The following is a 17,837-nucleotide window of genomic DNA, read 5'->3' as shown; positions in this document are numbered from 1 at the left end:
CGGTACCTCATTAGAAACCAGAGCGCGTAGGCTTTCTTTCTTTTAACAAAAGGCAAATCACAAAAGTGGATGGTGGCCTGGACTATCACCCTTACGGGTTCCTTGGCTGAATTGTTTGGAATTTTCTCGTGGGTGTTTGCAAAACGTCCCTTCGGAAATTTTTATCCACATGATTCTGTCACTGCCACAAGGGCCTGCGTTCTCCTAAGATAATCTCTAGAAAAAAAGAGATGAAACAAAAGCTTTGCTGAGTGAACATCTTTATGCCGCATTGCGATTTGGCTAAACTAAGACTGCAGATTACAAACTTTCACACCCGCTCATTTCCAGATTTTCAAAGAGATATACAACAAACACCAAAGGGATGGCTTTGGGTACTTCTGCCCAGGGAGGCCATCTCGTTGGGCTTTAAAGATAATCTATTTCCAAACTGTCAAGTGTACTTGACACGGGTAAAGAGGCAAAGTGTTTCCTAAGGAGCTCTAGGGCCTTGTTATTCCTGGCGTGTAGGAACTTCTCGGTTTTCAGCTCATTCTTGACAACCTCTAGCTCTCTCTGAATTTTTTTGATCTCGGCTTTATACTGCAGTTTCACCTTTTCCCTCAGGGCGGCATTGCCAGCCTCGATTTGCCGCTTCAACTTTTTCACCTCTTCTTTTAATTCTTTGTTTTCTAGGTCCAGCTTCTGGATGAGCAGCTTGGCCTGGAGGAGGGCCTCGCTCAGGTTCTTCACGTCTATGGATTTTTCCGAGATGTCGTTCTTGAGGGCTCGGAGCTCCCGATCTTTTCGCAAGCTGTCCTTCTGGGCAGCTTGGAGGTGCAGGGTCTTGAAGCCGATCTCTTTTTTGGACTTCAGGAGTTCTCGTTCGGCGTTTTCGAAGTCGTTTTCTATTTTTTTGCATTTGGCATTCAGCTCCTCCAGCTCGGCGTTCAAAAAGGCCAGCTGAAGTTTTTGAGAAATGCCTTCTGCGTGCTTTTTTTGCGCTTCTTGTCGCAAAGCTGCTAATTCCTTTGCATTCCAGATACAATGACCTTCTGTTCTCATGGAGCTTTCTTCGCTTCCAACATTCAAATCAGCTGCATCCCAGCAGGCAGAATTCCTCTCGGCTTGCTTCTTTGAAATGTTTATCTTTCTCTCAGTTAACTTGGGTTCAGATTCTGGTTCAATTAGCGGGGAAATGAATTCTTTCCTCTTCAATTTCTTTTCTTCTTGGAACTTTTTAATTGCCAAATTATACATTTCTTCCACTCCCTTTGCTTGGTCCAAAGCCAGTTGTGGAGAAAAAGGTTCAGGCTGATTAGCTTGCTTAAAAAAATCCTGGGGAGTAAAACAAGGTATAAACAACTTCTCCACCCAGTGCTTTCCATTAGTCTCCATTTCTACGCTACCTTCTGCCTGTTCCTGAAAAACAAAATGAGATCAAGGCAAATCTTTACAATGATAGCCTGGAGCAAAGAGGGCTGGCCTGGGAGTAGGGCTGCCAACCCACTGGTAACTGACCAGTTTGCCCAGGATTTGGTCCCTGGCTCTAAAGAAATAGACGCTGATCGGATTCTACTGGATTAGCCCTAGGTTGAGGCAGTCATTTTTGTTTTAAGAATTTGAGTGAGGCCATTATCTCCAAAGTGAGGTAAACTAAATTGGGGGTAAGGGAAAGGAGCTGTGGGGAGGGGAGGAGAGAGGGATTGCTATGACTGAAATATCTTAACATGGCCTTTTTTTTTTTTCATGGCTATACTTTTGGTAACCCTGCCAGGGAGTGGGGAGACTTGGGTTCTGATACCAGGTTCAAATACCAATGAGACTCTGGGTTACAAAGCCCTCTCTGCACGGGCTAGAAAAGATGCTAAAAGATGGGGGGAAATCACTGTTGAAGTGGCTGTGGGAAAAGAGGGATCCTAATTCCCTACTGGTGGAGCTGTGAATTGATTTAACCATTCTGGAAAACAATGTGGAATTATGCAAGAAAAAATAAATAATTCATAGCCTTTGACCCAGAGATTCCACTACTGGAGCTATATTCCAAGGAGGTTACTGACAGCAAGAAAAAGAAAAGGCCCATATGTACAAAAATGCTCACAGCAGCATTATTTGTGATAACAAAATCCACGTCTGGAGACTGAGGACTGGCCGAACAAATTGTGGTATGTGAATGTAAGAGTAAAGAAGGAGAGGCAGGCTGTCTCACGAGGGGGTGGGTTCCCCCCCTCCCTGGAGGCCTCCAAGCAAAGTTTGGATGACCACTTTTGTCAGGTCCATGTCAGATGGGGGAGGATTTATTTGGGCTTCGCTTTAGATTAGATGGTTGCTGAGGTCCCTTCCAGTGCTCCAAATCTGTGATTCTGAGGAGATGAAGAATTCAGAGAAACATGGAAAGCTGGTATGAACAGAAGTAGAGCGAAGAAAGCAAAGCCAAAAGAATATACACAGTGACCACGACAATGTGCATAAAGTCAACACAGAGAAGCGGCAACAACGCACATCGAATACAAGTCAGTGTTAGTACCATACCGTCAGAGTCCAACGATACAACCCTCCTTTCTCTTAAGAATTGATAATCTGTTGGGGTGGGGGTGGGAGGGGGTTGTACCCTGTAAAGGAGATTGTGGAAAAGTGTCTGTTTTGTCAGAAAGAAAGTGTAACAATAAATTCTAAAATGATTTTCAAATGAAAGGATGAGGTTGGACTGCGATGATGAAGATCCCTCACAGCTCTGGCCTTCTAGAATCCCATAAAACAGAACCAAGTAAAAAGACTAGTGTGGGTATTTCCCATAAAATGGTTACATCTTTTTACATCAGAGTCACAAGGGAAGCCAAGAGCAAATAAATATTAGGAGCCCTAAACTGTTTTGTCATAATGAAAATGGTTAAAAAGCTAATTTAGTTCTAGTCAACATTCTTCTGCTTCTACTATGTCTAAATTGTTTCTAGCACTGTTGGGTTCCATTATTGTTTCTTCATTTTTTTTTTTTTCCCCACTGAGTGAAATGCAAAGGCTTAATGCAAGGCAAGATAGCTTTTGGTAAAATATACCAAGCAGACTTCCTCATGACAAACTGCCAACTGCCCCTCTGTCTTGACCTGTAAATTCCTGCTATTCCAGTCCCAGGCTCTGCTCAGAAGCAAAGCTGCCAAGTATACAGAATCCTATCAGCTTGTGCCGCCATTTCAGGATGAGAACCGGTATCCACATTGAAATGTCCATGCCATCAAATCTCTTTTTTTCCTGAGACTAGTAGAGGATTTGGGCACAGTTTCTTGGAGGCGAAAAGCTAGCAAATGAATTCACCAGACAACCGACAGTTCTACTTCTTAGAGAGGGGAGGAGTAAAAAGTACAGCCCTGTCAGAGCTTTTAAGAAAATCTAAATCCAACTGTCCAAAATGAGAGGGTGATTATTCCCTTTCAAAAGGATTCTTCCCTTATACAAAAGGATTCCTCTAGGTCCAACTCTCCTGTGTAGGTTTGTTCACAGATCATTAACTGCCTTTGAAGGGAGGGCTGGAGTCAGGACAGAAAAGCTTTACACTAAAGTGTTAGGAGCCACAGGCAACTCAAAGATCAATCAGAAACAAGCATTTTTGAAATGATCTCATAAATCAATGGCAAAATGTGATTTACCCACACGCCCCCCCCCCTTTCCAGAACCCAGCTTTTAGGTAAAGCAAGATACATCTTTATTCTTCCCCTCTAAAAATGCCCATTATTGCATCTTAGTCATAAGAACTACAGAGAGTTTAGCGTTATTCCTATTTTCAGTTTTAAATGACAGGGATTGTACTTGTCATACTGAAATCACATAAGAGGAAAGTTGGTCATCGGAAGCAATGGGCATGCCAAAACAACCACAACAATCACGACAACAAACCGACATCACTGACCTGGCGTCCTCGCAGTCACCCCTCAGGTACAAACATTTTAAAAGTTTTGTTTCGAGGTCTGGTACAGAGTTTGGCTCAAAAGTCACATACTAACCTTTACTGGAATGCAGTCAAGCCCTTGTCAAAAATGAAAACTAGCTTTTCTCCTTTTCTAACCTTTATGTTGCTCTTTCCCGCCTCAAAGCAACCTGATTTATCACTGTGATTGGCCTGTTTATAAATGGTGGAAACTAAGTAGTCATAGTCAGAGATTCGGGTGGGTACACAAGCTCACTCTCATCATCCAACAGATGTTGGTTAAAGAGCTCATTGTCTCTCCTCGAATCTCCACTGGGGTGAGAGGTATGGAAATCGTGGTAATTTATTGTGAAATGTGCATTCATTTTTGAAGGGAGGGATTCTTTTATTTTTAAATCAAAGATACCCTTCCCCATCTTCAAAAGGAATCTTTACCATCAAGTCAAGAAGAGAGAGGTGCACATGCAAAACAACCCTGAGCCACTTCCAAAAGCAACACGTAAATCGGTAGTTCTCTAAGTGTGTGATTGTGGCTAGCGTTGGAGAGAGTAGTTTCAGTTGAGTGGTGGGATAGGAAGCCAGATTGCCAGCAGTTGAGAAGTGAGTGGGAGGTCAGGAAATGGAGAGACTAGGGTATAGGAGATAATGCAGAGTAGTTTCGAGGTATGAAGGAGGGGAGATGAGGAAGCTCCAGATATCAAATCATTGGCTGAGAGAATGGGATGGGGATGGTACCGGGTCTTAAGCAGAGAGAAGGTTCACCATTAGTGCCCAGCACTCTTTTTTTCGAAATGATTTCTCTTTTTTTCTTTTTTTGCCGTGGTAAGTGGGAGTAGGAAAGCATCTCATCTGAAGGGGGCTTTTGTTCCCTGGAAGATGCCCAGAGATTAGAAGAATTTGAAAATCATGGGAGACTGCAAATCAGCACAGCAGAAAATGCAAAGTGCTTCAAGTAGCTAGGGGCTGAGGGCAAGGGCAGTGGGCTTCTTCCTTGCCAGTGTAGATGGAAGGACATCCACATTAAAGGCTGGAAGGGGCAGACCTAACTACTTTGGATGTCGGAGAATCTATTTTGAAATACCTAGAGGACATTATGCTCCACTGTTCCCAGTGAACGGAGAACAGTAGGAGATCATCCATCCCATCATTAGAATTGCCCAAGCAGTCTCGGTGACTGACACTGGTCAGAGAGATGTTGCAGAAGGGAATCTGGATTAGGTTTGGAGGTGGGACTACAGGTTTTCTAATGTCCCTTTCAACTGAATGATTTTCTGAAACTTTCCAGTGTTCTCTCCAAGCGCCATCATTTCAGTTGCAAAATGTGTCATTTTCAACACGTATTGTAGAAACTTTAATAGATAATAAGTAATAGAAGGCATGGCAGTATGTTGTACTATGGAAAACCACCTCTTTTCCCTAGATGTGGGCTGGTCAAACCTAAGAAATTAATTAATTTGTTTTCCAGTCTGGTTCATACTGACATGAGGAAGAGAGAGAAACTGGAAGGAAACAGCCTGAGAAGGAAGGCCATCATAGTCTTCCTCTACTTCGGGAAAAGCTAGGCAGAGCTGGTTCAGTAGCCAAGTCCCAAACTCCATGTATGGACATTGCTAGTTAGAAGATGACTAGTGACCTTCCCCAGATTTGGGGTTGGTGACTGGGGATTTGCACCCGAGACAGCAAGGCTAAGAATAATTGAATGTTCAAGATCAGTGTTCTTTCCATTATACCACACTGCCCTTTGGGCTAAGTGCCTCTTTAGTTCTAGGGTAGTTAGGTGATCCCCCTTCTGGGAGTCATTTAATATAGAAACAAAGGACCATAATGAAATGTGTTCATCAGTATAGGCTACCACTGGGACCTAGTCTTGGGGAAGAGAAGAGGGGAAAGGCACATTTGGCTCTGATGTCCTCCTAAGAAATAAGATTCTGAAGAGATCTCAAAACCAGAAATAGAGTGGTGAGCCTGAAAAGTATCTGAGAAAGGAGTCAATTTATGTGGTCAGCTCTTACTTTGAGGAAAGGACAAATGTCCATCATTCTTCCCTGGAGTCCCCAGGCTTCGGCTTCTCGACCACCTGTCTGCTCAGCAGAGGCAGACCTTGTTCCGTACTCTAGGGAGTCCTGCAAAGTATGTAAATCAGTTTTGGTAAGTTGAGTCACATTTTAAATCTACTCATTTTAAGAGCCCCTCCGAGTGTGAAAGAAATGAATCCTATCCCACCCCTCAAATGAACAAACTAGGAAGTTTATTCACTAAGAGAATGGAGTTCCCTTGGGCCTTCCCTCCGCCACCCCTGGCCTTCCCTCCTCCACCCCAGGGCCTTCCCTCCTCCACCCCAGGGCCTTCCCTCCTCCACCCTGGGGCCTTCCCTCCCCTACCCCCTTTGTATCTTCACCCAAAGATCTTCATTCAAAAGCTGCCTTCAGAGAAATGAAAAAAGCTTCAGAAGTCATTTGAAACACTTCACATATGTTAATCAAATGCCATAAAGCAGGGGACAAGGGGTGGGGAAAGCTTCATTTTTATGCTCATGTGACCACAGTAAAATCTCAGGTTAAATTAACTTTCTTCCCCCCACCCTCACCTACCCCAGATAACAAAGAGTTCCACTTAACCCATTTACCTGTAGTTTTCCATGAACTTCAGAAGCAGAAAGCTTTCTGCCTTTGTGGTTAGGATCTGGAGGGAGGAATGAATGATTCAGCATCAGTTCAGCCCAAGTATGTTCAGTCTACTATAATCAATAAGAGATCCAAAGACAACCGGAAACATACATTCGTATGGCTGATTACCAGAGACAAAGTGATTACCAGTACTGGTGTTCATTTATTCCTTTACTCAAGGGACCCAGAAGCCACCTGCAATTAAACACTGTTAGGACTAATTAGCAGCCAACTCAGGTTCTGCTCTTCCCCGAGTGGAGATGACCCTGGGTTCTGGAAGGCCATGCCAGGAGAGCTCAGCACCTTGAGGTGCTACCAGTTGGTAACTCAACTCCTTAAGACCCTCCACTAAGAACCAGAAGGACTGGGATATGTATCTGGTGGAAGAAGGTTCAAGCCCAATGAAAACATGCATCTTCAAGGACCTTCACTTTATCTGGGACTTTCCAAAAATCGTAGGGTTCCTCTGTACTACCTCGAGGGGTTTACTAGAATTGGACTCAGTAATCTCAAAGGTCCCTTCCTTGAAATTCTCCAGTCCAGCCAAGTGGCCTTTTTACCATTCCACATACAAAACATCCCACAAGTCTTTGCAATGGATGTTCTTTCACTACCCAGAATGCACTTCTCTCACTTCTGGGTCTTGGAATACCTAGACTCCTTCAAAACAGCTCCAGCCCCCTGAGCTGTTGTCTTTCTCCCTGGAAAATTTCTTTATGTTGGTTTTGTATAATCCTGTATATGTCTACGTGTAGCTCTACTGATAGAATGTTAGCATCTTGAGGGCAGACACCGTTTGCCTTTTGTCTTTGAAACCCTCCTGCCTGGCCCAATTTCCCGTGGGTAGTTTGAAACAAAGTCTTATGTTCTGAAACTTTCTGCCTTCCATCTGTGTGAGACTTGTGTATGGGAGTGAGTTGAGTTGCACTCCTCCTCCCATTTATTGCACTTTGTTTTTCTCCTAGGATGTGGGATGCAACAGATATAACGATACAAAGCAATTTGAGGGTGGAAGAGAAGTCATTAGAACTGAATGGGTGACTTGACCTTTGACTGAGACTCAGATAAAGATAAGAAATCTAAAGTGGCTAGATGGTGCAGTGGATGGAGCACCAGCCCTGAAGTCAGGAGGACCTGAGTTCAAATCTGGCCTTAGACACTTAACACTTCCTGGCTGTGTGACCCTAGGCAAGTCACTTAACTCCAATTGCCTCAGCAAAAAAAAAAAAAAAAAGAAGAAGAAGAAGAAAGAAAGAAAGAAAAAGAAAAGAAAAGAAATCGAGGGGTAGAGGTCAGGAGGCTATGTATTCCAAGTATGGAGGAGAGCTTATGCAAAGGGAAAAGAAAAAGCATTTATATACCACCTTTCTATGTGGCAGACTCTATGCTAAGCATATTTTACAAATATTATCTCATTTGATGCTCACAATAACCCTAGGGAGTCGGTGTTTTATTATCCCCATTTTTACAGATGAGGAAATTGAAGCAAACGGAGGCAAACAGGCTTGTCCTGGATCACACAACTAGTAGAGTGTTTGAGGTCTAATTTAAATTCAGTTCTTCCCAACTCCAGGCCCAGCTCCATTTTACCCATATGGCTCTAACCACTGCATCACCTTCTGCCCGAGGTAGAATGTGAATCTGAGGAGAAACTATTGGGTTTCTTTGATTATTAAAAGGGAGTAAAAAATCTTTTAGGAAAGGCCGATTGGGAAGGATTTTAATATCAGGGGAAGGCTTCTTTCATCCCAGAGGCACTGGGGAGCTGCTGCAGCTTTTTCAACAAGGGAGTGACACTGTCTGATTTGAAAGATTATTCTGGAAGCTAAATGAAGGTGGATCGGAGAGGGGAGAGACTGGAAACTTGGTGATCAATTAGGAACTGGTTGCCAATAATTTAGTTAAAAGGTAATAAGGGCTGAATTAGCTGGTGGCCACGTGAGTGGAGAGAAAGATGCAGATGGGAAAAAATATTTTTTTTCTGCCACCCTTGGCAACTGACTGGATATGATGGGAAAAGTCAAGGTCAACTGCAAGGTTAAAACCCTAGTGATTCAAAAGGTAGTGGAGCTATCTCTAGAAATACGGACATTTGGGGAAAAGAGGTTTAGGAGGGAAAGCAATGAGTTGTCTTGCTTATATCTTTTACTCTCCTCTCCAAAGGCAGTGTGGTAGAGTGGATGGTGTGGGGCTTGGGATCGAGAAGACCTGGAATCAAATAGGACCTCCAATACTTCCACTTCAAAATTCATGGCAAATCAATGAATGGACTTCCGAGAAATCTTACTACCTCATTATCCAGTGGTAGAGAGAATTCTGGAACCCAGAATACCAACAACGTCACAGATTCTTCACAAATCTCCCTGGAACAATGTCCCCCCAAAGGCCTCCAGAACCCTTTACAGAACCAAACTGAGGTCCGGGCACCTTCATCAACTCTACCCTTACCCTGACAGCTTCAACAGACAAAGGTTTAATCTTCAGGAAATCAGAACGCCAACCATGCTGGTTAACTGAGATGTTACTATATATACTGGATGATGACACTTCAGAGATACTCTCAGCCCATTGAATATGGGGGATCCAGAATCAAATGGAAAACACTCCAATTAGGGTCATGCCTTCCTCCTGTCTTGCAGGTTTTATCTTTTCAAAGCATTTTTATGGCCATACTACTAGACTGAAAAGAATCCAGGATTTCACCCCCTCTATTATGGCAGCTTGAGACAACCCCCTCCCCCAGATAACAGTCTTTATATGCCGGTGATGGCCAACAAAATTCATTGTCTGCTGGCCAAACTGCCAGTGATGAGCCTCTCTGGTCCCTTAGGCTGCTCCCTGGCAACTCAGAGCCTTTTCTCCATTCGGGCTAACCTGCCCGGGATTTGAGCTGTGCCGCCATGGCAAGAGCCCGGAGCCCAAGGTCATCGCCACACCCTCGTCAAGGCTTTCATGAAGATACATTTTCCTTCTCGCCAAAGACTTATAAACCCCCAATTCAACAAACACCACGGCTAATTCGAGTACGCTTCTGACACCGCCAAACAATTCATCCGGCAACAGCTAAAGCAGTTTGAATAATATTTCTGAGCATTAGCAAGACCCCCATTTTCAAAGGACTTTAGATTAAACCTTATTTTCCCTCTTTCCTTTTTCATGCTTCATGATTATCATCATCCACATTACCACTGTCTTAATCTTTAAAAGGGAAATGGATTGAATTTTGCTTTCAAATCGCAGGGGGATGAATGGCCATTTCATATACTCAACTGTTCTCATGGGTAAATAGAAAAAAAAAGGAAAAATTACCGATTAAAAAGCTGGCCTTACCTGGAATACCGAGCTACACCCCAAATGCTTTGTTATTAGAGAGAAAGCTCTTGATTTGAAAGGAAAATGGGGGGGGGGAGGTCTACATGGCCTTAATCAGTTCCAAAAGCATTGCGCAAGTCAATTGGTATGGGAGTCAGATCTTTGGTGCAATGCGGACCTTGCTGCAGCCTTGGAAACGGGCCTGCGCCAATGGCTCACACGCTGCAGATATTGCTGCTGCCATTGCTATGCGGAGCCAGGGCACATTCGCCCCAGCCCCACCCAACACCCTCCCCCCCCCCCATTGTGACATTGCCATTTCTCTCCGGTTCTCGCCCCTTGCCCAGGTGATAATGCCACAGTCCCCCAGAGAAAGGCCTTGCCCTCTCCCAGGACACTGAGATCAGAGAATGCCAGGATGGGAAGGGCTCACAGAATCCAACTAGTCCAGCCCTGTCATTTGACAGAGAGGGAAATCGAGGTGCAGGGTGCAGGGGGGAGGGAAAGGACTCTCTGGACCGATGTCACCCCGTTAGTTAATAGCAGGAGTGGGGGCTTCGTCCCCGATCCTTAGGATTCCCCCTCCCCCTCCCAAGAGCAGGTTGTTCTTGTCCCCACCCCCCCCCCCCCCCGGGAAGGGCCCTCCCATCCTGGCCGGGGCTGATCAGGAGACGCGCACCCCCCCACACCCACCCCCATCCCCCGCCCAAGACAGACAGCCGCAGTGGCCCCAGCTCAGGGGCAGTGAGGGAGATCGATGGGGTCAGCCCCTCCCTCCCCCGCACCCCCCGCGGGCTGCCCGGGGCACCGGCTTGCCCACCCGGGGACCTACCTGGAGCTATAGTCGAAGCTGGCTTCTGAGGCAGGCGCCGCCAGGAGGGCTGGCAGGCTGGCAGGCTGGCCTTGGGCTCATCCAGCTTTGGCGCAGGAGCCCCGGCTGAAGCCGGGCCCGAGCCGCAAGGCCCGAGCCACAGCCCGGACCGGCGGGGCCCCGCCACTCTCGGGTCACTGCCTGGGAAATGGCCACCACCCGTGTCCCTGGCACCAGGGCAGAGTGTGGCCCCACTGCAATGCAGCCAGGAAACAGCAGAGCTCCGTTACTTAGCAACCAGCCCTGTAGAATTTAAAGAGACAGAATCCCAGCTCCTGCCTCTGGGGAGAGCTGGAGCCTCCTCCTGCAGAGGAAGCCCCCAGCTCGGAGCATGCTCAGTGAGGGCCTGCAGAACTCAACATGGAGCTGACCAGGAGAGGCCTGAGTCATGCAGGGTGCTAGGCCAAGGCCAAGGCCAGGGCCAAGGGAAGAGGAGGAGGCAGGCTCCTCCGGGATGCTCGCTTGCCCCGACCTCCGCCTGCCCTGTCCAGTGGGAGGCTGACCCTCCCAAAGGCTAGATGGCATCAGGGAAAAAACGGTGGCTCTGGCCTTCAGAGGATGGGCCAGGCCCACCCTAGGGATCCCCGGTGAGAACTGGCCCTCTCCCTTGCCTTAAACAAAGTCCCGAATCACAGAACATCGTGGAGCCATAGACCCTGTCAAATGAGGGGTCTGCTCTAGAAAGCAGCTCAAGTCCCTTCCAAGTCTAGCTTTATGCTTCTTTGACCCTGAACATGCCACTTGATCTTTTGGACCTCAGTTTCCTTTTTTGTAAAGTGAGGGGGTCAGACTACATAGCCCCTGAAGGCCCTTTCCAGCTCTAGATTTAAGATCCTATGTTTGAATTTGGGCAAGTCACTTCCCTTCCCTGGGACTCAGTTTTCCCAACTGTAAAACAAGTAGGATGGACTGACTCACCTTTAAGGATCCTTTCATCTCTAAATCTATAATGGTATAAAACTTTTCATTTGACAAAGGGGGAAGTAGGCCCAGAGAGAAGAGAAAGATCACACAGGGAAGTTATTTGTAGAAGTAGGATCAGTGGATCAATAAACATTTATTAAATGCCTATTATATGCCGGCACCCCTGCTAAGCACTAGGGATAAAAAAAAAAAGAGAGACAAAAAGACAATCTCCACACTCGAGGAGCTCACAACAGGTGAGGGATATGTCCACACGATCCAGAGAGAGGATAAATGGGGGGAAATTAACATAGGTTTGGCAAGGATTTAGGGCTGTAGGGATCCTCAAAGGCCATCTCCTCTAACCTCATTTTATAGAGGAGGAAACAGGTCCAAAAAGTGCAACTGACTTGTAGAAGGCCATAAAGGTAGTCAGCGTCAGGGCAAAAATCTGAATCTAGTGAGTGTGCTCAGAAATGTTTAACAATCGCCTCTCCAGGGGGAAAATGTATGTACCACATACTTTAATCTGAATGATTATTTCTTCCATAACTTGATTAAGTCAAGATAATCAACAAAACAATAAAACAAGCTCTGGTTTGTAGCTTGTTTATTTCCAAAATGTAAAATGCTTATACTGAAAATTTAACAATCGGCTGCAATTCAAGCTGGTTCCAAAATAAATAATATCAATCTAGAGCCTCTCACTCGAGAGCCAACAGCCTTTCCATTATACTATGCCAACTCCAACAATCTCCAGGTCCTCAGACCAAATGAAGTGTTCTTCTACCATACCACAAAAATCAGGTATATACCAAGTAAATAAACACGTTAATAAACTGGTTAATAAACCAGTGAAAACGGAAATGTGTTCAGGCGTTGGCAAACAAAGGCCCACAAGCTAGTGTAGATGACCAGACAGATAACAGAATGCCAGGGTTAGATAAGAGCTTGGATATCATTTATTTGAACCCTCCTCCCTTTTATTTTTTTTACTGACATGATGGGAAAGGATATGTATCCTCTTGATGTCAACCCTCAGAGGCTGAGTTCAGGTCTCAAAGTGTCATTTCCTAGCTTCTCTTAATTAAGAGACCACCAGGAATACGACTTCCCTTAATTCATCCAGACAATTCAATTCGTAGCTTCAATGACTGTGAGTTGTAAGGAACTTGTAAAAATCTATCCATATCCAACTTTAAGCTGATTGAGAATCTTCACCACATTTTGACCCACCACTCATCATCTAGCCATAGTCGGAAGCCACGGTCTGCTGAGGTAGCCCATTATCTTTTGGACAACTCCAATTTTTAGGGAATCTTTCTTTCCATCAAACCAAACTCTCCCTCTTTGTAACCTCATTCCTAGGTCTTTGATGAAGAACAGCTGGAATCCTTGCATATACTTACCTCCTGCATCCTTCAGGGTTGAGCCAAAGTCCCACCTTCTGACAAAAGCCTCTCCTGGCCTCCTTAATTTTATTTCCTTCCCTCTGAGATCACATCCCCTGCCATTTTTCATGCGTACAGATTGGCTTGCTGGTTGTCGCCCTGATTGGATTGTGAGTTCCTTGAGGGCAGGAACCATCATTGACTTTTCACTGGAACTCGAGGTTTAGCACAGTGCCTAACATATAGTAAACTCAATAAATACTTGTTGACTGAATGTTCCTCATGACATCCTTTGCAAACACTGAAAATAGCTTCTTAAGTTTCCTCTTCTCCAGGCTAACCAACCCCAATGCCTTCAAGTGACTTCTCCATGGCATCTTCAGATCCTTCACCGGCTTGATTGTCTTCTTCTGGATCCTTTCCAGCTAATCCATACTCAAAATACTCAAATGAAGCTGTGTTTGCGTGTTTTCTCCAATGAAAATGGCAACCCATCCCTGCCTGCTCCTCCTGGCTACCTCTCCACTGTCCTTCCCATTAATTCACCACAGGGGGCATTCCTCACTTTCTCCACACTTCAAAAGAATTCCCAGGCAGCATTTGGGAGGTCCAGCTGTTATCTCTCACTCTTATCCCTTGACCAGCCCATCTACTTTTGCATTCATGGAGTTCCCTGATAACATCCTTGACTTTAGTTGCTTATTTGTTCTCTATAAAACATACAGAGCACAAACTAACCTACTGACCCTCACCATGTGTCCAACTTTCCCTCTGACTCTATTAAATCGGGGGTCCCACTCCTCTATTTTTAGAGTTTTTCAATATTCTTCCTAAATATCCTGTTTACAGAACTAATTTTCCAGCTATGGTCTGACCTGGGAAGAAAATAGCAGAACTAGCAAAGAAGCACAGAATTGTGAAACTAAACAGGAGGTACTCCAGCAGCTATATGAGCCAATTCATACCCGAAAGAAGGGAGTCTTCACCTTTTTTGGTCCAGAATCCTCTTAGTGTTCTGGTGAAGTCCATCTTCTCAGAGTAATTTTTAAAATTCATATTTGAAACTCAATTTCAGTCAGTAAAGAATTTATTTACTACTGTGTGCCAGGCATGTTGCTAAGTGCTGGGGATACAAAGAAAGACTTTCTCTCACTGTCTAATGGAGAAGATATGAAAACAAGTAAACAAATAAGTTCTACAGGATAAGGTAGAGTAGGTGGCACCGTGGATAGAGCTCAGGAAGAGCTGAATTAAAATCTAGCCTCAGACACTTAGGAGCTGGGTGACCTTGGGCAAGTCACTTAACCCCAATTGCTTAAGCGGGGGAGGGAAAGAGAGAGGGGGAGAGCATTAGCATTTAGGGGGATCAGGTAAGGCTTCCCGGAGATGAGATTGTTATCGAGAATTTGAAGGAAGCTAAAGATGCCAGGAAGCAGATGAGGAGGGATAATATTCCAGATATGGGGAATACCCATGGAGTTGAGAGATGAAGTGTCTTGTGTAAAGAATAGCAAGGAGGCCAGTATCACTGTAGGATATAGTAGGTGGAGTAAGGTAGGTGTAAGATTAGAAAGGTAGGAGAGCCAGGTTTTGAAGATCATTTTAACCACTGAATGGAAGAAGGATCAGCGTAGAGAGAGGAAGAGATCTTGACCAGCAGAATATTGCAGTAATACAAGCATGTGGTGAGGAGGGCCTGCACCACACTGGTGGCTGTGTCAAATGAGAGAAGGGGGCATATTCCAGAGATATTATGAAGGTAAAATCAATAGGACTTGTCAACAGATTAGATCTGGCCAATGAATGGGAAGTCAAAATTTTGAGGGGGGGAACGGGGACGATGATTGTGCCCTTGATAGTAATAAGGTTAAGGCTTAGTGAAAAGAAAGATGTAATCTTTACTCACCCAAGTTTATTGATATTCCCGAAAATTCTCCAAAGACTTTTTGTCCTTGGACCCCCTGTTAAGGGAAAAAAAAGTATAATCTTAAAGGAACCCTCCTTGTAACATTTCTAACAAATGATCATTTAGTCTCTGCTTGAAGATTTCCAAAGAGGGAGACTACCCCGCCCCTTCTCCAGGCAGCCCACCCCACTTTTAGACACCATTTTTTGCCAGGAAGTATTTCCTGACTTCAAGCAGCTCTCTTTGCAGCTTTCTCTTACTGCTCCTTATTCTGTCTACTGGGACCACACAGAACTAGTCTGGTCCCTCCTTTATATGAAGCTGTGTTTGCATGTTTTCTCCAATGAAAACGGCAACCCATCCCTTCCTGCTCCTCCTGGCTAACTCTCCACTGTGCCTTCCCATTAATTCACCGCCGGGGGTGACCGTCAGATAGTTATAGTGTCCCTGTCCCCACTTCTTCTCCATGCTAAGCATCCCTTGCTCCTTTAAGCAGTCCTCGCAGCCTCTGTCTTGTCTCTAGCCCCAGACGCAGGACCATCTCCAGTTGTCCCAATCTACATCTTGTCCCTGGACTCAGATGGCTTCAGAGGAGAAAGTGAGGCTGGTGATTTTGCCTAGCTCTCCATCACTTAAATCCATTTCACTTGTATGTCATGATCTCACCTCCCTAATATCATGGTTCTCTTTGAGAATGAAGGACACACAACCTCTGTCATTAACAGTAGGAGCTGTCCCACTGGGAACCCAACTGATTCAACAACACAATTCTTTTTTTCCCTTTCTTCTTTCCCTTCCTTTCCATCTGTCCAGATAGAATGTCATACCCTTATCTGTGGATGCTCTGCCCAAAAGAATGTCAATTTTAAAAATAATAGCTTTTTCTTTTCAAAATCCATGCAAAGACACTTTTCAACATTCACCCTTGCAAAACCTTGTGTTTCACAGTTTTCTCCCTCCCTTCTCCCCACACCCTTCCCTAGACAGCAATTCATCTAATATAGGAAATGTAAATTTTGATCATTGAAACCTCCCAAGATACCTTGGGGTTTACCAGCTAGCTTTATTCCTTAAGGACAATGCCTTAAACCCAAATCACTCTGGCTATCATTGACTGGCCAACAACACCTTCCAGGCCATAGCTGGACCAGACCTAAAACTGTATTATAAAGGGGAAGTCATCAGAAGCATTTGGTACTGGCTAAAAAATAGAGTGATGAATCAGTGGAATAGGTTAGATACACGAGACACAGTAGTCAATAACTATAATAATCTAGTGTGTGATAAACCCAATGACTTCAGCTTCTGGATAATAACTCACTATTTGACAAAAATTGTTGGGAAAACCGGAAAATAGTAGCATAGACCAACATCTCACCCTATACCAAGAGAAGGTTAGACAGGGCTCACGATTTAGACATAAAAGGTGATACTATCAGCAAATTAGGGAGGGTAAGAGATTTAAATTATATAGAGAACTGAGTCAAATTGATAAGAATACAAGTCATCCCCCAATTGATAAATGGTCAAAACAGGCAATTTTCAGATGCAGAAAATAAAGGCATTTCTATTCATATAAAAAATGCTCTAAATCACTATTGATTTGCAAATTAAAACAACTTTGAGATACCATCTCATACCTGTCAGACTGGCTAAGATGACAGGAAAAGATAATGATAAATGTTGGCGGGTATGTGGGAAAAATGGAACACCAATTCATTATTGGTGGAGTTGTGAAATGATCCAGTCATGTTGGAGAGCAAAACTGCGCCTACCTTTTCATCCAGCAGTGTCACTATTGGCTCTGTATCCCAAAGAGATCATAAAAAGGGGAAAAGGATCCCTATGTGCAAAATTGTTTACGGCAGCCTTTTTTGTGGTGGCAAGGAACTGGAAACTGAGTGAACGCCCATCAGTTGGGGAATGGCTGAATAAGTTATGGTATATGAATATTATGGAATAGTATTGTTCTGTAAGAAATGACCAGCAGGATGATTTCGGAAAGGACTGGAGAGACTTACACGAACTGATGCTGAGTGAAGGGAACAGAACCAGGAGACCATTGTACACACTAACTGCAAGATTATGTGATTCATGTTTAACCTATATCTTATTGCTTGTTGTCTAGGGAAGTGGGGAAGGAGGGAGAGAGGAAAAATATTGGAATTCAAGGTTTTGCACAGGTGAATGTTGAAAACTATCTTTGCATGGCTTTTGAAAATAAAAAGCTATTATTTAAAAATTTATATCATCTTTTTAAAAGTATTTTATATATAAAAAAAGATTGTGATGATTAACTATGACAGACTTAGGTCTTCTCAGCAATATAGTGATCCAAGACAATTCTAATAGATTTCGGATGGAAAATTCCATCCACTTCAGGAGAAAGAATTATGGAGAATGAAGGAGGATAGAAGCATACTATTTTCACTTCTTTTTGTTTTTTTCTTTCTTGAAGTTTTTTCCTTTCATTTTAATTTTTCTTTCACAGCAAAACTAATAGGGAAATACGTTTAAAATAATTGTACATGTATGACCTATGAGATTGCTTTCTGTCTTGGAGGGAAAGGAAGAGAAGGAGAAAATTTTAAAATTAAAATCTTACAAGAATGAATCTTGAAAACTATCTTTACATGTAATTGGAAAAAACAAAACACTATTAAGTGAAAAAGGGAAAAAAAAACCCAGGTCCCCAGGCCAAGTCCTGTTTGGGTCCTGTTTGGCTCAGAATGAATGTAAATAGTAATTGTTTCTGTTTTGGCCAGAAACCCTGAGGATCGCCCCCTCCCAGAATGATTTTTTTTTAAAGTAGCTAAAAAAGGCCATTCTCTGCCTTATCTCCAATTTAGCCTTAATCACCTATTGGGCGTTGCCTCAGTCAAACTAA

The 17,837-nt window shown here is 44.1% G+C and overlaps 1 protein-coding gene across 5 annotated transcripts in view; it reads right to left on the bottom strand.

Moving 5' to 3' along the window:
* CCDC160 (coiled-coil domain containing 160) overlaps nucleotides 1-11,080 on the bottom strand; it is a 71,495-nt gene extending 60,415 nt beyond the window's left edge. Inside the window, exons 1-4 of one of the 5 annotated variants that reach the window (XM_031944825.1) lie at nucleotides 10,712-11,080; nucleotides 6,528-6,583; nucleotides 5,914-6,024; nucleotides 244-1,401 (exon numbers count right to left, since the gene is read on the bottom strand). In XM_031944825.1, coding sequence (XP_031800685.1) covers nucleotides 409-1,401; nucleotides 5,914-5,940 — 1,020 coding nt within the window. In that variant the 5' untranslated portion in view covers nucleotides 5,941-6,024; nucleotides 6,528-6,583; nucleotides 10,712-11,080 and the 3' untranslated portion in view covers nucleotides 244-408. Of the gene's footprint in view, nucleotides 1-243; nucleotides 1,402-5,913; nucleotides 6,025-6,527; nucleotides 6,584-9,897; nucleotides 10,069-10,711 lie in introns of those variants that run through there. The other 4 variants (XM_031944827.1, XM_031944826.1, XR_004230614.1 and 1 more) reach the window with 4 other exon arrangements.
* Nucleotides 11,081-17,837: the final 6,757 nt, after the last annotated feature.

This window comes from Sarcophilus harrisii, chromosome X (assembly GCF_902635505.1).
Source record: "Sarcophilus harrisii chromosome X, mSarHar1.11, whole genome shotgun sequence".
NCBI lineage: Eukaryota > Metazoa > Chordata > Mammalia > Dasyuromorphia > Dasyuridae > Sarcophilus > Sarcophilus harrisii.
The sequence above is the reverse complement of the archived record's forward strand: the minus strand, read 5'-3'. Positions and strand labels throughout refer to the sequence as shown.